This window comes from Panthera pardus, unplaced genomic scaffold (assembly GCF_024362965.1).
Source record: "Panthera pardus isolate Hobbes unplaced genomic scaffold, ASM2436296v1 HiC_scaffold_22, whole genome shotgun sequence".
NCBI classification, from domain to species: domain Eukaryota; kingdom Metazoa; phylum Chordata; class Mammalia; order Carnivora; family Felidae; genus Panthera; species Panthera pardus.
In genome coordinates this window covers 4,263,487-4,280,982 of record NW_026526788.1, presented here as the reverse complement: position 1 = coordinate 4,280,982, position 17,496 = coordinate 4,263,487, and the positions used below count along the sequence as shown (strand labels likewise).

Below are 17,496 nucleotides of genomic sequence, written 5' to 3'. Positions count from 1 at the left end.
TCCTTCAGAGGGTGAGTTTTACTGTATGTAGGTTACAGGGTAGTAAACCTGCATTAAACAAAAAGCAAAAAGCAAAAACCAACTCCTGTGATTCCCGATGCCTCAGAGATAATGTCCACACTCCAACATGTGGGCCACCAGAGCTCTACCTCTGCACAGCAACCTACCTTTCAGACGACATCATCTTCCTCTGTATGTATTTCCTCCACTTACACTCCTCATCCAGCCCCCACAGTGTCCTCTTGGTGGAACCTTCCAAATACCTCTAAGCAAAAGAAAATTACTCCCCCACCCTTACTCACACGAACCTTGTGTTTCTATTACGGCCCTTATAAAACACAGGGTACTAGAAATATTTGTTTCCACCTCTGACTTCTCCACTTAGACTACTAGCTCTGAGAGAGCGAGTGTGTGAGTTAGGGAGTGAAAGAAAAGAGAGGGAGTGAGAGACAGAGAGAAAGTTGGGAGGGACAAGAGGAAGAGGGGGACAGACACGCTCAATTCACATTCATACTCATGTTATCTACACCGCGTCTGGTCTTCTTCAAGGCAGGTGCTTCACGTTTACAGATGAACAAAACACGCACATTGTTATAGTTGCCCTTTGCAGGTGCCCTTCCCGCCTAACAGAAGTAACAACAAATAAGAGAGTCCCTAACAAGTGCTGAGTTTTCCCATACAGCTTGCACACATCCATTACTTCATTCAAGCCTCACAAAAATCCCAAGAGATGGGCCTTATCAGAGGATAATTAGTGTTGAAAAAAAAAAAAAAAAACAAAGCAACAGAACGAATCCATTTAAACAGTAATCAAATTTCAGAGTAAACAGGGCATGGTGGGGGGGGGGATTGTTACTCAGGTTTTACCTTGAAAACCAAAATGAAAATAATTCCATTTCATCTTTTTTTTTAAAAAGGACATTTGTGTAACATTGTTGCAACCATGTGCTAACTCTTAAAGGGATAAACGTAAAACAAGTATGTATGGAGGTCTTTTAGAATCAACTATCCAAACAACACCGGAGACCAGCATAAGACATTCTTCTTTTTTGATTTGTAGAACATGATCATAAAGAGGACCATTTTCCCAAACAGTTACAAGAACAACGAACGTCTACCAAGTACCTTCTATTCGTCAGATTCATTTACGGGTATTTTAATCATAAAATCCACACCCGCAGTGCAATGGGTAGAATCTATTTATTATCCGTACTTTATAGATAAGGAGGCTGAGACACAGGTGTTGGGTAATCTGTCAGGTGGCTAAAGGAGCAGCAAAGCTCCAGCAGTCTGACCCAGAGAAACACACTCCTGACTACTAACCACATAGCTCAGATGACAGCTTTTATCAATTTTTCACAAGAGCTTCCTTTATCCTTTAGAAATCTCTCTCCATTCAGGTGACCATTCTTTTCTTTCTGATTTCCTATCAGTGGCTAATTATCAACTGATCTCGGTGGAGGCGGTCTGGCGCAGCGAGGAAGAACGTGCACACTCTAGGACCAGACTGCTTGCTTTGGATTCTGCACTTTTGTTTCTTTGCCTGTCATGGGAATGGGGGCAGTAGGTACACCATAAGGTCGCAATAAGCAAGAGATGAGAACGTCAGATGCTAAGACCACTGGAACATATTGTAAAGATCACACACACACACACACACACACACACACACACACACACACAGCCTTTATCAATGGGTTTGAAAATGTTTTTAGTAAAATCACCTTCATGGACTTCAGGGAACCTCGACTCTTTTTCAAGACTTGAAATTTCACTTTGCAGTGGATTTGCATTTTATCTGCATATCATCAAATGTTTACAAAATTAAACAGTCCTAAAAGTCAAAGAGTTCATGCAAATGGAGAGAGACAACACTAGATTTATTTTTTTTTTAAGGGCTTTTATTTTTGAGAGAGAGGAGGGGGGGAGTGAGAGAGAGAGAGCGAGCAGGTGTGAGGGGGGAGGTGCGGGGCAGGGTTGGGGGGGGACAGAGGATCCCAAGTGGGCTCCGCGCTGACAGCAGAGAGCCCGGTGCGGGGCTCTAACTCATGAATCATGAGATCATGACCTGACGGTGAGCAGCAAGACCAAAATTCTACCATTTTCCCTACTTTTAAATTCGATGTTGTACTATATAGTGAAGGATGGAAGGGTGGGGGAGAGACTCCCTTCTGTTTGGAATAGCCTCTTATTCCTTCTGTCCATCTAGACTGTACCTATTCTCAAGGTCCAGCTTCCGGAGGAAAACCTTCTAGAGCATCCTACAAGATAATGACTATTTCATCTTTCCAATCATCCATTATCCACATATCATGTTCTTCTGTCCATTATCTTTTCACCTGAGACTTATGGCCCTAACTTACGTGCAAAGCTACTTAATCCTAGGAAATGAATTTTATAGATTTCCCTTGTATCCCCCAATGTCACCTAACAAAGTACCCTCTACATTGAATGCTCAATGGACTAGCTGATATTAATGATAATTATCACCAGTGCAAATACGAAGACAATTGCCTACCATTTACAGAGCCTCTCCTATGTAGAGTCAGTTCATCTCTACACTATTCTAGGGAGTGGGAATCATTATCCCGAGTGTACAGTCTAGAAATGTTATCCAAGAGCACGCGCCTACAACACAGGGCCAGATCTCAGGTTCTGTCTGTGGGCTACTTCCCCAGTCTTCTGCAAAAGCTTCTACTGAGAAAGCTACCGGTTGTAAGAAGGGGGCAAAACAACCAGAAATTTCATTTTGTAGACTGCTTTAGAGATGGGTTTTTTAATTTTCCTTCCTCCCACATCAGCTTAGGGTATATTTCCTTCTCAGTCCTTATTCCCCACGAATATCAAGAAAAATAAATATCGGATCCCTTAAAACCCTAAATACTTCAACCACAGAAACAAACCAAAAACCAAGTTAGTCAGTTACTTTATCAGCAGTATGTCATTTTTCTGCTTCTAATACCACTAATTTCACTTTTAAACAATGGTTATTCTTAGCACCAAAAAGACCCCAAATTAATAATCAAAATGGCTTGCAGTTCTATAAAACATTGGCTTCTAAGACATTTTCGCACACGTCTTCACTTTTACAAACATCTACATTGGAAGGCACAAGGGAGCACTGATGAAAACGGGCATAAAGATGATTGTACCTTCCCAGACCCCAGGGAAGGCTTGGCAACCCTTGAGAATAACTGAAAACAGAACAGTGAGAACCAAAAACAAAATATTTAGGGGCCACTGGGTGGCTCAGTCAGTTAAGCTTCCAACTTCCACTCAGGTCATGATCTCGTGGTTCGTGGGTTCGAGCCCCTTGTCGGGCTCTGTGCTGACAGCTCGGAGCCTGGAGCCTGCTTCGGATTCTCTGTCTCCCTCTCTCTCTGCCCCTCCCCGAGTTGTGCTCTGTCTGTCTCTCTCTCTCAAAATTAAATGTCAAAAAAATTAAGAATTTAAAACTGATTGCGTTCTAAGTAAATGTCAGGGCTGAATGTGCCCTGAGCAGCCTCTGTAGTGAAGGTTTGAGGGCACCTCCCCCCACCCGCCCTCCAGTCCAAAGTCTCCACGGGAGCTAAGTGCCTCCACACTCTGAACAGAAAACAAGTTAAAATAACATTCTGAATGTCAAACGTTTAGACTTCCATGAAAGGCCCATTGTTCTGGATTCTGTTTCAGAGGTGTGCAGCAGAATTCCTGAAATTCCTTATCTTTTGGGCAAAGTGACCGAAACCAAAAATAGCCAGTGTCCCGACAGGTGGACTCGGGCACCTGGCCAGGTTTCAGCCTAAGGCCTCAAGGTCGGCGGCCAGCTTCCGCTTCCTGCCATGCCCCGGGAAGGGTCTGGAGCACACCAGCCAGCCACCAGAAGAATGTACGGACCAGGCGAATACATTTTGGCCCCAGAAATGGCAAATTCTTGTTAGTAACCTAGCGACGAGCGTTTGAGCCCCCTTTTGTGAGACTTGAGTGAAGATTTTTGACCCTTGTTAGCCCTGTTCGTGAACAATCAGCCTTTACAACCTTGTACTTACTCTACTTATTCGACCATGAGGCACTTGATTTTTTCCGGCTCCTTTGAAGTTTCACATTGCTATTTTCGGAATTATCGCATATAATGTATATTTTTTTAAAAGCAATTACACTGTATCCATTCTGTTCTCTCACCACTTATGGGATTGCTGTGTCCAAATTCCATTTGAGCCAAATGGGGTAGTCTCAATTAATCTTTAACTAGAAATGTAGAATCAAAACAAAAGTCCTAAGAAAGAGAACAGGTTGACAAAAGCAAAGCGTGAAAGAATATAGCATTAATACACATTGTTTCTGTCAGCCTAGGGAAGGTGACTGAGAATTTCAAGTCCGAAACCAACCGTCTATGAGGGATTAAGTGATGACTTTCTAAGCTTACCAAGTAGGACCACATCTGCACACATTTCTTTCCATCTATTCCCCCACTGGCACCTTGTCGCGTCCCCCAACACACACACCACTCGGCCACTCCTAGATCTGCTGAGGCAAATCTAAAATCTCCCCCTGGCCTTCAAGCCCCCTCTGGACCTCATCTGAAATGACCTTTCCAGTTCTTCTGGTGCCCTCTAAAATGAACCCCGCATCCTAACAATTCTGGGCACTGGTGCCCACCTCTGGAAAACACAGCACAGCACCCTAGCACCTGCTGTACGGAATGCCCTCCCCTCCTCCTCTCCATAAAAACCACACGGGGCAGGCACCCCACTTTTTGCATAAGCATCAGGGCACCAGCACTGCCTTCCACTGGCAGACCACTTCCAAGTCTATAACCCTTTTGGAATCTCCAATTCCCTTCTCTAAAAAAAAAGAAAGAAAAAAAAAAGCACAACTCCCTCACTCTCCTGCTCAGATCACACAGGAGTCAGTAAATAACGGCCTTTGGGTTCTTCCTGCAAGACCTCAGCTAGAAGTTTCTACTTTCTAGTGCCGCTCTCGTTACACTTAAGGTCTTCTCGTACTTGTCCCTCTCCTCTCTCTGATGATATTATAAGTGACTGGAGAGTAGAATTTACACCTGGTTCACCTTATTTATTTATTTATTTATTTATTTACTTACTTACTTACTTATGCTGCACACACAGCAACTGGCATTTTTATATGCTCGGTAGGTATTTGTTAAATGAACGGCTACCTAGTGTAAGGGGGGAAAACGAATGTGAGGGAGATGAACTGTTACAAGCTTTCTCACGTGAGGTCAGCTGCTACCGCAGAAAACCAAGTCAACCTCCACACTCCTGGAACAGTGTTAGGAAAGGAAGACTGTTCTACAGAGAATTACAACAGGACGGTTATTTGAATTCCTATCCGTCTGCAGCATTTGACACGGTTGATCGTCCTCCTCTGAAACGTGTTCTTCGCTGACCTCCGGCGCATCCCCCGCTCCCTGGGGCTCCCTTTCTTTGCCAGCCGCTCCTTTTTCTGGTTCCTGCTCATCTCCCCGATCTCTAATTACCGCAGACCTCCAGGACTAGGGTCTTGGATCTGTGGTCCTTCTATCTACTCACTCCCCAGATAATTTCAGTCCACCTCAGGGCTTTAAATACCATTTCCATGCGGATGACTCCCAAGTATTTACCTCTGCCCTGGTTTCCCTTCGATCTGTTCTCAAAGCTGCAGCCAGTGAGGTCCTGTTACAAGGTGAGTCAGATCCCAGTTCTCAGTTAGAAACCCTCCAGGGTCATAGTAAAGTCAAAGGTCTTGGGAGACCTACACGACCCTGTCGCCACCCCCCTCACGACCTACTGTTCTGCTCCAGTCCTCTCCTGCCACACTGGCCTCCTGCTTTAGGGATTTTGCAGGCTCTGTTCCCTCTGTGAGAGTATTCTTTTCCAGATGGCCCGTTTCCTCACTTTTTCAGGTTTTCCCGATAACCCACCTTTTCTGGAAGGCCTTCCTTACCCATCCAACCTAAAACTTCAACCTCTCACCTCAACAGATTCACCCTCTTCAAACTGAGGTTTATCAACTCTCCAGCATGCTACATCCTTTATGATTTATTATTTAACATCTGCGTTGTTTTACTGGAATGGAAGTTCCAGGAGTGGAGGAATGCGTTCCTGCTTTGCTCACTACTGAACACCAAGAGCCTCTCGGAAAGTTCCTGGCATAGAGTCCACAACCAATAAATAACTGCTGCATAAAAGAGTGCATTAGCTTACTGAATACAAGATGGACTTCTATAAAGAAGATGCAGATGTGGTCAGCGAAAATAGTTTCTCATTGCTCTGGCGCCCAATCCAAAAGCCACCGTACGGCCCCTTTCCTGGACACATACGATACTCAGTTTGAATGAGAAAACTTCCTACATTTCATCGTGTGAAAATCGAGCTCAGTATTTGTGTCACCTTGGTCTTTTCACAAAGTAGGTGACAAAGCAAACGGAAGGAGGAATTCTTCCACCATATGCTACACTGACATATTAGTGAACAGAAAGTCACATATCTCATACTATTGGATTCAACGTTTGCAGAAAAGCAGAAACCCAATGCGCTCCTTCAAATCACCTTACGCCAGGAAGAACTCAAACATTCCTACGTGCGGTCAAGACTCTCCCCCAGATGGCACGTGATTTGGTCTTTGGCCAATAGCTTAGAGAACTGGACTAGGAATGAAACCCGGTGGTGAAACGGTTACAATAGCAACACAGTTCTTCGTGCCTCTTCCTTGACCCTCAACTTATCAACCCAAGTTGCAAGCAGAGCTGCCACAGCACGCACATGGCAGCACCTGTACAGAGAACAAAGCTCCAGACTGTGTCCTCCTGCTGCTGGCTCGTCCCAATCAAGCAAATTAGCCAAATCAAAAAGACCCTCCCCCCAACCAAGATGAATAAATACATGACTACACGATACTCTACACCGCAGAATGACTAATAATGATGTTAAGGTTGTAGAAAACTTTTAGGCATCAAGGAGTTCACGCACAACAACTTTGGGAAGTATTTAAAGCACTCAAAGTATTTCTAAGTAACATACAAAAACGAGTCTCCTCCCCAGCTTACACTTAGACTGTGTCTTACAGCTTACTTCCTCAACGCTTTGACACATGCCAGGAGTCAGCAAACTATACCCCATGGGCCAAGTCCAGCCCATGTAGACAGCCCAATGTCTACTTTGTAAATAAAGTTTTATTGGAACACAGCCACACTCATTTGTTTACATACTGTCTGTGGATGCTTTCAGCTACAACAGCAGAGTTGACCAACTGCAACAGAGACCTTAAATATTTACTGTCTGGGGCTTCACAGGAAAAGGGCGCGGACCCCAGGAGTACACTATCTCGCTTTATCCTCACATCACCCTATTCAGGAAGTCAGTGCCCGTGAGCCCACAGTTGGTGAGCTGTGGAGTCAGGGTGCAGACCTCCGACACCACAGGGACACTATTTGTCACCCAACGTCAAAGGCCAAATGCTTAAAGATATTCCTTTCCCCAGAGACACAAGCCCAGAAGAAGCCACCCAGACTCTCACCCGGTGTCCTCTATGACCAACCATCCAATTTCATCAGACAGTGAACTGGATTTGAGATGTAGTGTGTATTCATGGAAGAATTTATAGATCAACCCAGAAAACCACCAAGAAGGAACCCACAAATCTGGCCCTTTGAACAATTTCCGAACTTGGTGCTGCATTGAAATCATCCGGAAGCCTTTTAAAAAACATATTGCTGCATCGAAAGCCCAGATTGATTAATGAATGGACAGAGTTAAATTTGTGTTAAAGCAAGTTAGTAAAACATTAATGGCAGGAGAGTGTATAAATGCTCGCTTAAAGTTCCTTCAATTGCGTATTTCAAGATGTTTGAAATAAAATGGTAGAAGAAAATTCATTGCTTGTTCCCGACTACGGTCAACTAAATCAGAATATCCAAAAACGAGACCAGGGATTTTACTTTTTAAAAGCTCACGAGGAGCTTCCGATACCACATTTGGCGTACAAACAGCTGCTCCAGAGTGCCATTCGTTACCAACAGAACCGATCGTCTGGCCTAGAGGGTCTCAAAGTATGGCCCAGGGGTCCCTGGGCATCCTCACGGTGGCAAGAGATTGCAGAAGCCACAAAGTGGCTTCCAAAGCGTAAAACAATGCCGCTCTCTCCTTTCTCAGTTTGTCTTGGAAAATAAGAGGTCCCTCCCCCGCATTAAAAATGCTTTATTAGGGGCGCCTGGGTGGCGCAGTCGGTTAAGCGTCCAACTTCAGCCAGGTCACGATCTCATGGTCTGTGAGTTCGAGCCCCGCGTCAGGCTCTGGGCTGATGGCTCGGAGCCTGGAGCCTGTTTCCGATTCTGTGTCTCCCTCTCTCTCTGCCCCTCCCCCGTTCATGCTCTGTCTCTCTCTTTCCAAAAATAAATAAAAAAACGTTGAAAAAAAAATTTAAAGAAAAAAAATGCTTTATTAAAATGTAATGGGTCTGCTATTCTTCTATTATTAAATATTTTTTTTTAATTTAATGTTTATTTTTGAGAGACAGAGAGACAGAACACAAGCAGGGGAGAGGGAGAGGCAGAGGCAGAGGGAGACACAGAATCCAAAGCAGGCTGCAGGCTCCAAGCTGTCAGCACAGAGCCCAACACGGGACCCGAACTCGCGAGCCATGAGATCATGACCAGAGCCGGAGTTGGACACCTAATTGACTGAGCCACCCAAGCGCCCCTATTATTAAATATTTTTAAGTTTATCATTTCAGGTTTCTAACTTGGTAAATATCAGTAGCTATAACCCACGTAAACAACAGCTCTTTGGGGTCCTGATGATAAACATTTGAGAACTGTTCATCCAGGCAGTAGATGGAGAAGATAAATGCTCAAGTTCTGGGATCAGAGGCTCTGGATTCAACAAGGGACCTTGACAAAGGCAAGTAAACCCTGGCTTCAGTTTCTTCATCTGTAAAATGGGGACAGTCAAAAGGTTGCTGTGAGGCATAAATGAGAATCAGGTTTGGGCAGTGCCAGTACTTTGGATGCATTAGGTAAGTGTGAGCCATCGTTCCTATTACGGCCATTGCTTAGGTGGTTTTTTTGTTTTGTTTTTTTTAACGTTTATTCATTTTTGACAGAGAGAGAGAGAGAGAGAGAGAGAGAGAGAGAGAGAGAATCAGCGGGGGAGGGGGAGAGAGACAGGGAGACACAGAATCTGAAGCAGGCTCTAGGCTCTGAGCTGTCAGCACAGAGCCCGACGTGGGGCTCAAACTCACGAACTCTGAGATCACGACTTGAGCTGAAGTCAGACGCCTAACCGACTGAGCCACTGAGATGCCCCAGGGCCATTGCTTAGTTAAAGCACTTGAGATGAAGCAGCATTTGAGAGAGATGATTTAAAAATTTTTTAACATTTATTCATTTTTGAGAGACAGAGCATAAGCGGGAGAAGGGCAGAGAGGAAGGAAGACACAGATTCTGAAGCAGGCTCCAGGCTGCAGCACAGAGCCTGATGTGGGGCGCGAACCCACGGATCAGGAGATCATGACCTGAGCTGAAGTCGGACGCTTAACTGACTAAGCCACCCAGGCGCCCCAAGAGAGATGAATTTAAAAAAAAATTTTTTTTAACATTTATTCATTTTTGAGAGACAGAGAGAGACAGAGCATGAGTGGGGGAGGAGCAGAGAGACAGAGGGAGACCCAGAATCTGAAGCAGGCTCCAGGCTCTGAGCTGTTAGCACAGTCTCACTGACCGCGACATCATGACTTGAGCTGAAGTCAGACACCCAAATGACTGAGCCACCCAGGCACCCCAAGATGAATTTTTAAAAATAACTAAATTCATACTGATTGGAGGTCAACTGTAAAAATCTGCTTCAGGCTCCCAAATAAAACCAGCACAGTTCTGCCAGCCTGTGTGGGAACCCTTGCTCTGCCCCCTGACATTCCTTACTGAGGTGTTTCACCTTTTGGGAGCTCCTCAAGGCTGGGGAGGGTTTGGGGACAGTCACTGACACTTCGAATGAAAATCATCAGCCTGGCATGGTAAATCTGGTCACTATTTCCTAACTCTAGTGAATCAGAGACAGAAAATGCTCTCAACTAACTCACCAAATAAACAGTGATTATAAAAACCAGGCTCCAGTCATAAATGATAAACAATTTACGTCAAACCAGTGTCTAAGTATTTTAATTTTTACTGCCCTGCTGATAAGCTAGGATAGGACAGTCATAAAGCAAATTATCCCAGGCTCGTGTTTCTTTTTTCCGTACAAATGTTAACCTTTCAGCCGACCAGACCACGTTCTTCCTGAAAACCTTTAATGGCTGCCTCTTGTTAGTCTATACATGTTAGTATGGCGTTCAAGGCCCTCACTCACTGCTGGCCACGTGCTGAATGCCTGTTTCCTTCCCACGAAACTCCTTGACTGCCCTTCATTCTAGCTGCACCTGACTACCCTTGGTTCCCTAAAAATGTCCTTTGTTTTCATGCCAGTTTTTCCACAAACGCCTTTGATGAGTAAAAGAAACATCAAACAGATTTCCTCTCCAGGACTCTGTCTGCATCCAAGAGAGGACTTCAGCAGACCGTATCAGAAATCTAGAAATTCAGGCTCAATGAGGTTATACAACTTGCCCAAGGTCACACGGCTCCTAAATGACAACACTGATAATCGAACCCAGGTCTGACAGAGGCGGAAGGCAATGCTCCCGCCAGTAGCTACGCTGTCCTGGAGAAGTTCAACCCCTGAGTGCAAACAGGGCTTTCAGACACCTTCTGAAATGGATGGAGTGGTCTTCCCTTCTCTTCTTTCCTTCACTAGGCTTTGATCCACTTGACAACGACTACAAGCATGATCTGATCAGATGCATAGAGTGGAGTCAGCCTGCATGATCCAGAACCAAATACCTGACAGCCCCCCCCCCCCCCCAACCCTAACAGCTATAAAAAAATGAGTGCTGGCCTAGTTATTTTTTTTATTAAAAAAAAAATTTTTTTTAACGTTTATTCATTTTTGAGAGACAAAGAAAGACAGCATGAGCGGGGAAGGGGCAGAGAGAGGGAGACACAGAATCCAAAAGCAGGCTCCAGGCTCGTTGCTGACAGCACAGAGCCCGACATGGGGCTCGAACTCACGAATTGTGAGATCATGACGTGAGCCGGAGTCGGATGCTCAACCGACTGAGCCACCCAGGCGCCCCATGGCCTAGTTATTTTTAATATGCAAGTGTGAAAATGGTAGGGGAAGATGTGGGGACCCTTCATCATTGCTATTCTTCTAAAAATATATCCTTTACCTGGTTTTTTTTTGTTTGTTTCAGAATGAGATTAGCCCTTGCCACCATTGGGGTATCTGTACTCATCTTCCTGCGCCCCTTGGAGTAGAAGGAGGCTGTGGCATGAAGCTACACGTCTGGAATAAAAGAACAGACGAGAGAAGGAAGAAGATGCGTGTCTTTTAACTGATAATAGCGTAATTAATAGCTCCTCCAAATCACTCTGATGAGCTATTTAAGCACCTTACCTGGAGATGACAGTTCCTATAATTTTCTCAAATAGTTCCTTTATTTACACCATACTAAGAAAAACTAAAAAAAAAAGAAAGAAAAGAAAAAAATTCCTTTTGTAGTTTGTTTTAGGGAGAGCTCTAAATTGCACTTGGTAATAAATCTAAGTATGTCCACTTATTGATTGTAAATGCCACTGTAGATAATATATGTAATAATGATTCCCCAGAAGGCAAAAAAAAAAAAAAAAAAAAAGATCAGGATAAAAAAAATCGCTGAAATGAAAAGTATAAAAGCAAGTAGCTACCAAAATCTGTGGCTCAGTTTCTCACGAGATATTTGTTTTCTGCTAAGAGCACCACCACCACAACTCGGTAAGCAGTATTAAAAAACGAACCGACAGACATAAATTATGCCACGTAATCTTGTCTTCGATCCTGAATCACGCCAGAATAAACAAAACACAGACTCAATCCCAATAATTCAAGCAATCCTCAGTAATTCGCGTACTGTACTAGTTTGTCTCCACTCCTCCTTGGTAACTTCCCTGAAAACGACTTCCATTGGGTGAAACCAATGCCTTCTTTGGCAGGAGCAACCTCCACAGCCTCCGCGTAGGCCAATTTCAAGTCCGTTCTCCACAGCAGCGAGAGTCATCCTGTAAACACACCATCCGATCCCACCATTCCTCTGCACAGAATGCTTCCAGGCTCCAGACAATCAGCACTCAGAGCGGACCCCCCCCAATGGGTCACGGCCGCAAGCCCCACCATACCTACCCCTGCTCGACCCTCGGCCTCAGCCTTCTGGTCTTCCCCCCTCTCCCTGGGAAGGGAGGCTCAGGGCTGCTTCAATCTCCCTTTGCCTGGATCTCTGCTTGACTCATGCTTCCTCCTCACCCACGTCTCTGTGTCACTCCTCAGAGTGGCTTCCCTGGACCACCTGTCTGAGTGACACCCTCCCCCTCCGCCCCATCACTGCCTGCTATCACCATGCTTAATCCTCTTGACCGTACTCACTCACATTTGCCACTGCATGGCTACCGTCTTTCTTTCTCGCTAGGCTGCGTCCTGTGCCAGCAGGGATATTGTCATCGGGTTTGCCACTGTGTCCCTAGGGCCCAGTAGTGACTGGGGAAGGGGAGGGGGAGGGCTCAAGGTTTACTGAATAAACGCTCAATGATTTTTCTCCCTTCTCTGCATGGGTGGAAAACTGGCCAAGTTCATAGGAACCCCATGTTGCCTCATACTGTTCTCTAGTTGTTGCATACAGACTTGGCAAGGCATTTTCTACACACTTTGCACCCCAGGAGTGACAGGGCCTAGTATGTTTTAACAACATAAATGATGCTTAAAACGTGCTAAATTTGGCTCAACTTTCAATCTTTGGCTGTTAGAAAAGGAACAAAGTAGTTGATTCTAACACAACACAGCTATGATTTCAACATAAACCCCACCTCAAATATATGATAAAACTTAAAAAGACCAATGAGAAAAGAGGAAAGAAAAAATACCAAACAAAAGCCATATCTTCCTATGACAAATTTAAACATTTGTTTTAAACAATAATTTCAACTAACTTGGTTCCAGGTAGTTTTACACTGGCTCTTTGTAGGCTCCAGAATGAAGATAAAATTCAATATTGATTTTTAAAACCTTGTTTACATTATCATTAACTCACTACCACCATTAGCAAATAACCAATAAATTCAAACAAAACACACTGTAATAGAATTTCACGTTTGAGAACACTCAAACGTCTGAACAAGAAGTTATGGCTTCAGGGGTGCCTGGGTGGCTCAGTCAGTTAAACTCTTGGTTTTGGCTCAAGTCATGATCTCGTGATTTGTGAGTTCGAGCCCCGCACTGGGCTCCATGCTGATAGTGCAGAGCCTACTTGGGATTCTCTCTCTCTCTCTTTCTCTCTCTCTCTCTCTCTCTCTCTTCCCCTACCCTGCTTGTGCTCATGCTCTCTCTTTCTCTTTCAAAGTAAATAAACTTAAAAAAAAAAAAAGTTATGGCTTCACAGATCACAAGAGAATTCCCAAAGTATCTGCATTTATTCATTGAATAAATAAGACCAGAAAGTGAGGATAAGGCAATGTGCTAGGCACTGTGATTTGCACATTTTGGGACCTATTAAAAATATCCACATTATAGTAATTTAAAAACTATAGCAATGGTCCTACTGTAACAAGTACTTGGCTAGGCTAACGACCAAGCCAATCACATCTTTTTCAAAGTACAACAATTTAAAGCAAAGACAGCCTTGCCTGACAGTTACAGAAATTAAAATGCTCCAGGAAGTTTGGCAATTTATTCTGAGAGTGAAAACGCTTTCAAAAACTAAGTTGCAGCATATAACCACGTCCAAATGACACATCCACTCCTGTGCAGGAGTCTATGTGCCGCTGTTCAAGTTTCCTGCTGTCATTAAAAACCACTTAACCATGTTATTATTCCAGGGTCATGTTATTTCTTTTTACTACTGAATAGTATTAGCTCTATGAAAGATTTTAATTCATATAAAAACATGGATTATTCTCCCCATCTATGCTTTGACAAATACTAGCAAATGTACTCTACCTTTATGAACAGATTCATGAAGACCTCAAGCATTATCACCATCCAACAAGACAAGACAAACTAAGCATAATGCAAAGTAATAGTTACTGGCCCTTTACTTTTTTGATCTAAGGATCAACCTAACCCAAACTGTTTGCCTGCGTTGGTAACTGACGCCCTTCAACAGGGTAAGTAAGCCTGTAGAATGGCAGGTTCCACGTGTATCACAGAACTGCAGCAAATGCCCAGGCAGAGCAAGCAATGATGTTCTTTTTTGCTGTCCTTAAAACACCAGGTTTTGCAGAAAATAACCAGCAGATAAGGACTTGCAGGACATCACCGAGGAGAGAACTTATGGAACCCACAGACTGTGCACACACACCTTGTTCTGTGGCAGCAGGTTAGACCTATCTATCCTTCAAGGAAAGCATATTCCAGGAAATAAGCACCAACTGGTAGTGAACGCTGTCAGGTTTGAAGCATTTACAAAAGTAAGTACATTGAAAATTGTGCTGTCTTTACTGTAACATGTAGTCCAAAAGTAAATAATCCTAGGTCCTCCATGTGACCTCTGTCCAAACTCAGAACACAAGACCACTGCCATTTTTCTATGCCATATCTTGTTTGAATTTGCTTCTGACACTTGAGTAGTTGCAAACTATAAGACTATAATTTGTATCGGGGGTTGGCAGGAGTCCTAAAAAAAAAAAAAAAAAAACTAAAACAAACTATCCAATGCTTGCCTGCAGGTACCAACACTTTAAATAGTCTGATTCCCATAATGAAAGTCGGATATTCGTCATTTTCAAATAACTTTCAGTGCGGAAGAATTCTGAATAGGAAAAAGAATCCACACACACATGAAACAAATACATCATTTCTTGCCGTCACTCTTTTTTCTGCACACTTGGGGAAGGACAATGTTTCCGTTTGGGTTAGCGCCTGTCCCAGCAGGTTTTACCAGGTTGAAAGACAGGCGGCTGCGGTAGGCCAATGCCAGTTCTGGCTGCATCTTTAATCTTTCACAAGATTTCATCCCATCCTAAGAATATGAAGGGATCTTCAATGCTGAAGAACCAAGTTTCAACAGCGATCCCATTCCCAGTTTTATAAGGTGAAATTTCACAGGATTCGGGGTTAGCCCATTTGTCAGTTCTCTATGGACAGCTAGAAAAATCCATCTTGATTTATAAACAAAGTAAAGGACACAGGCCAGGTCTTCAAGATTTCAAGTACGTGTGCAAGGACAACGCGCTTGCTGGTAGCCTAAACGTGCATGATGGCACAAACCGGTGTTTATTTTCTGGAGACCTGTCATCAACACTCAAGCTACCAAACCAATGATAAAATCCCACTTTCTGTGCAGAGACGTCTGAATGAAACTCTTTGGAAATTGTCAAAGGACACGAAGCCATATTCAAAGTAGTAAAGAGCGACTTCAATTCAGCACTCGTAAAGCGGAAGGAAAGGAGGAGTTTGATGAAGCCGACAAGGAGGGCCATGGGTTCCCCAGGTTATGAGGCCCCGGTTTGCAGTTCCATAAAATGAGCCACTTATTGTACCTCAAGGCCAAACGGCACCGTGGGGTTTCCAGGAGATCCAGCTATTTAACAACTGTTTAGTCATCAAGCAAGACAGAGCTGCCTTTTTAAAAAAGGCATCCAAAAGCAACAAAACGAAGTCAAGGTGAGTGCGTCACCTGCCCCAAAGCAAGTAACCAAGGTCTAGCGGGATCTCTGGGCCCCGAAAGGCCTGCTCAAGAGGTGCTGCTGGAGCCTCCTTCCACCTGGTTCTACGCCCGGGGGCCCGCCCAGGGCTGGCACGCGCAGTGGGCTCCGCGGAGCCAGGCTGCGTCTCCCGCCCCCCTCCCCGCCCACCACCTCCCCGGCCCACTTACTGTTGCTGGACTTGAGGTCCCGGTGCAGGATGGACACGACGGCCTCCTCGTGCAGGTAGAGCATGCCCCGCGCGATCTGCACAGCCCAGTTGACCAGCACGTGCGGGGGGATGCGGCGCGCGCGGCGCGCACCAGGCGCGCGCGGGTCCGGGGCGGCGTTGGCGGCGGCCAGCGCGCGGTTGAGCGCTCCGCCGCGGGCGAACTCGAGCACCAGGCAGAGGTGCGGCTGCTGCAGGCACACGCCGCGCAGCTCGATGATGTTGGGGTGCCGCAGCATGGCGAAGAGCCTCGCCTCCCGCCGCACGCTCTCGGCCGCCGCCGCCGCGTCCTGCTCCGGGTCGCGCCGCGCCGCCTTCACCGCCACCTCCTGGCCCTGCCAGGTGGCGCGGTACACCTGCCCGAAGCCGCCGGCGCCGATGAGCTCCTTGAGCTCCAGCCGCTCGAAGTCGATGTGCACCGGCGAGCCGGGCCGCGGCGGCGGCGGCGGCGGCGCGGAGCTGGCGGCCGGGCGGCACGGCGCCACGTAGTTGGCGGGGAAGATGCCCAGGCGCCGCTGCACCTGGCCGGCCCACCAGCCCTCGTCGCCCGACACGGAGGCGTCCTGGGACAGCACCTCCACCAGCTGGCCGCGCCGCAGGCTCAGCTCGTCCTCGCCGCGCGCCTCGTAGTCGTACAGAGCGGCCCACAGCCCCGCTCCCGCCGCGGCCGGGGCGGAGGCCGAGCCGCCGGAGGAGGCGGACGACGACGACGCGGAGCCGGCGGGGGCGCCCCGGGCCGGGGACACCGGCCTGTCAGCCGCGCCCTCGGAGCCCGGCAAGGCCATGGGGGGCGGCCGGCAGGGCGACGGCGGAGCGGGGCGACGGGCTCAGCCTCCGGGGCGGCTGGGGGCGCGCATGGTCCGGCAAGGAGGGGGTGTCGGGACGCGGGGGTTCACGGGCCCACCACCCGTAGGCCCCGGCGTCGGTCCCCGTCCCGCCTGGGTCGCCTGTGCTGCTGCAGCGGTCCCCGCGGTGGCGGGCGCTGTCGCACCATGGTGGCGCGCTGGGCCTGCGGCGGGCCTGTGGCAGGCTGGGCCTAGCCGCGGCCTGGGCCCGCCCCTCCGGGCCCGCCCCGCCCCGCCCCGCCGGGACCCGCCCACCGCGCTGGCCCGCCACGCCCCCTCGCGGCCCGCCCAGACCCCGGGTCCGGGGCCGCCCCCGCCGCTGACGCTCAGGGGCTTGGGTGCGCCGCGCCCACTTGGCCCGGGAGGCGGAGCCGGCAGTGGGTGCACGAGGTTTTCCAGAAAAGTCAAGCCAAGGGTAAGGCTTCGGGGGGGCCACAATTCTCCAAAAAGCAGTGCAGCGGCTGAGGAGGATCCGGGGCGCTGGGGCGTGACGCGAGGGACTAGGTCGCAGTTCTGGGAGAGTCGGTGCATCTCAGAACAGGTCGCAGAACAAATCCGTGTCAGCCTTTCCATATCAGTTCCCGGACTGCGAGCATTGGAAATCCACCGCCCAGCCCAGAACTAACCAGATTACGGATCCCCCGCGCAGTGAGCTGCAGGTTGTAGAGGCCCCGAAGCTCATTCTTCTTGACAGATAA

General features: G+C 47.0%; 1 protein-coding gene across 3 annotated transcripts in view; it reads right to left on the bottom strand.

Annotated features, from left to right (window-relative positions):
* The window catches only part of MAP3K21 (mitogen-activated protein kinase kinase kinase 21), a 61,512-nt gene extending 44,541 nt beyond the window's left edge, over positions 1–16,971 (bottom strand). For all 3 annotated transcript variants that reach the window (XR_002072335.2, XM_019418993.2, XM_019418994.2), the window contains exon 1: positions 15,916–16,971. Coding sequence is in view for 2 of the 3 variants with exons in the window: in XM_019418993.2 (XP_019274538.2) it covers positions 15,916–16,738 (823 nt within the window). In the remaining variant the exon portion in view is untranslated. The remainder of the gene's footprint in view (positions 1–15,915) is intronic.
* Positions 16,972–17,496: the final 525 nt, after the last annotated feature.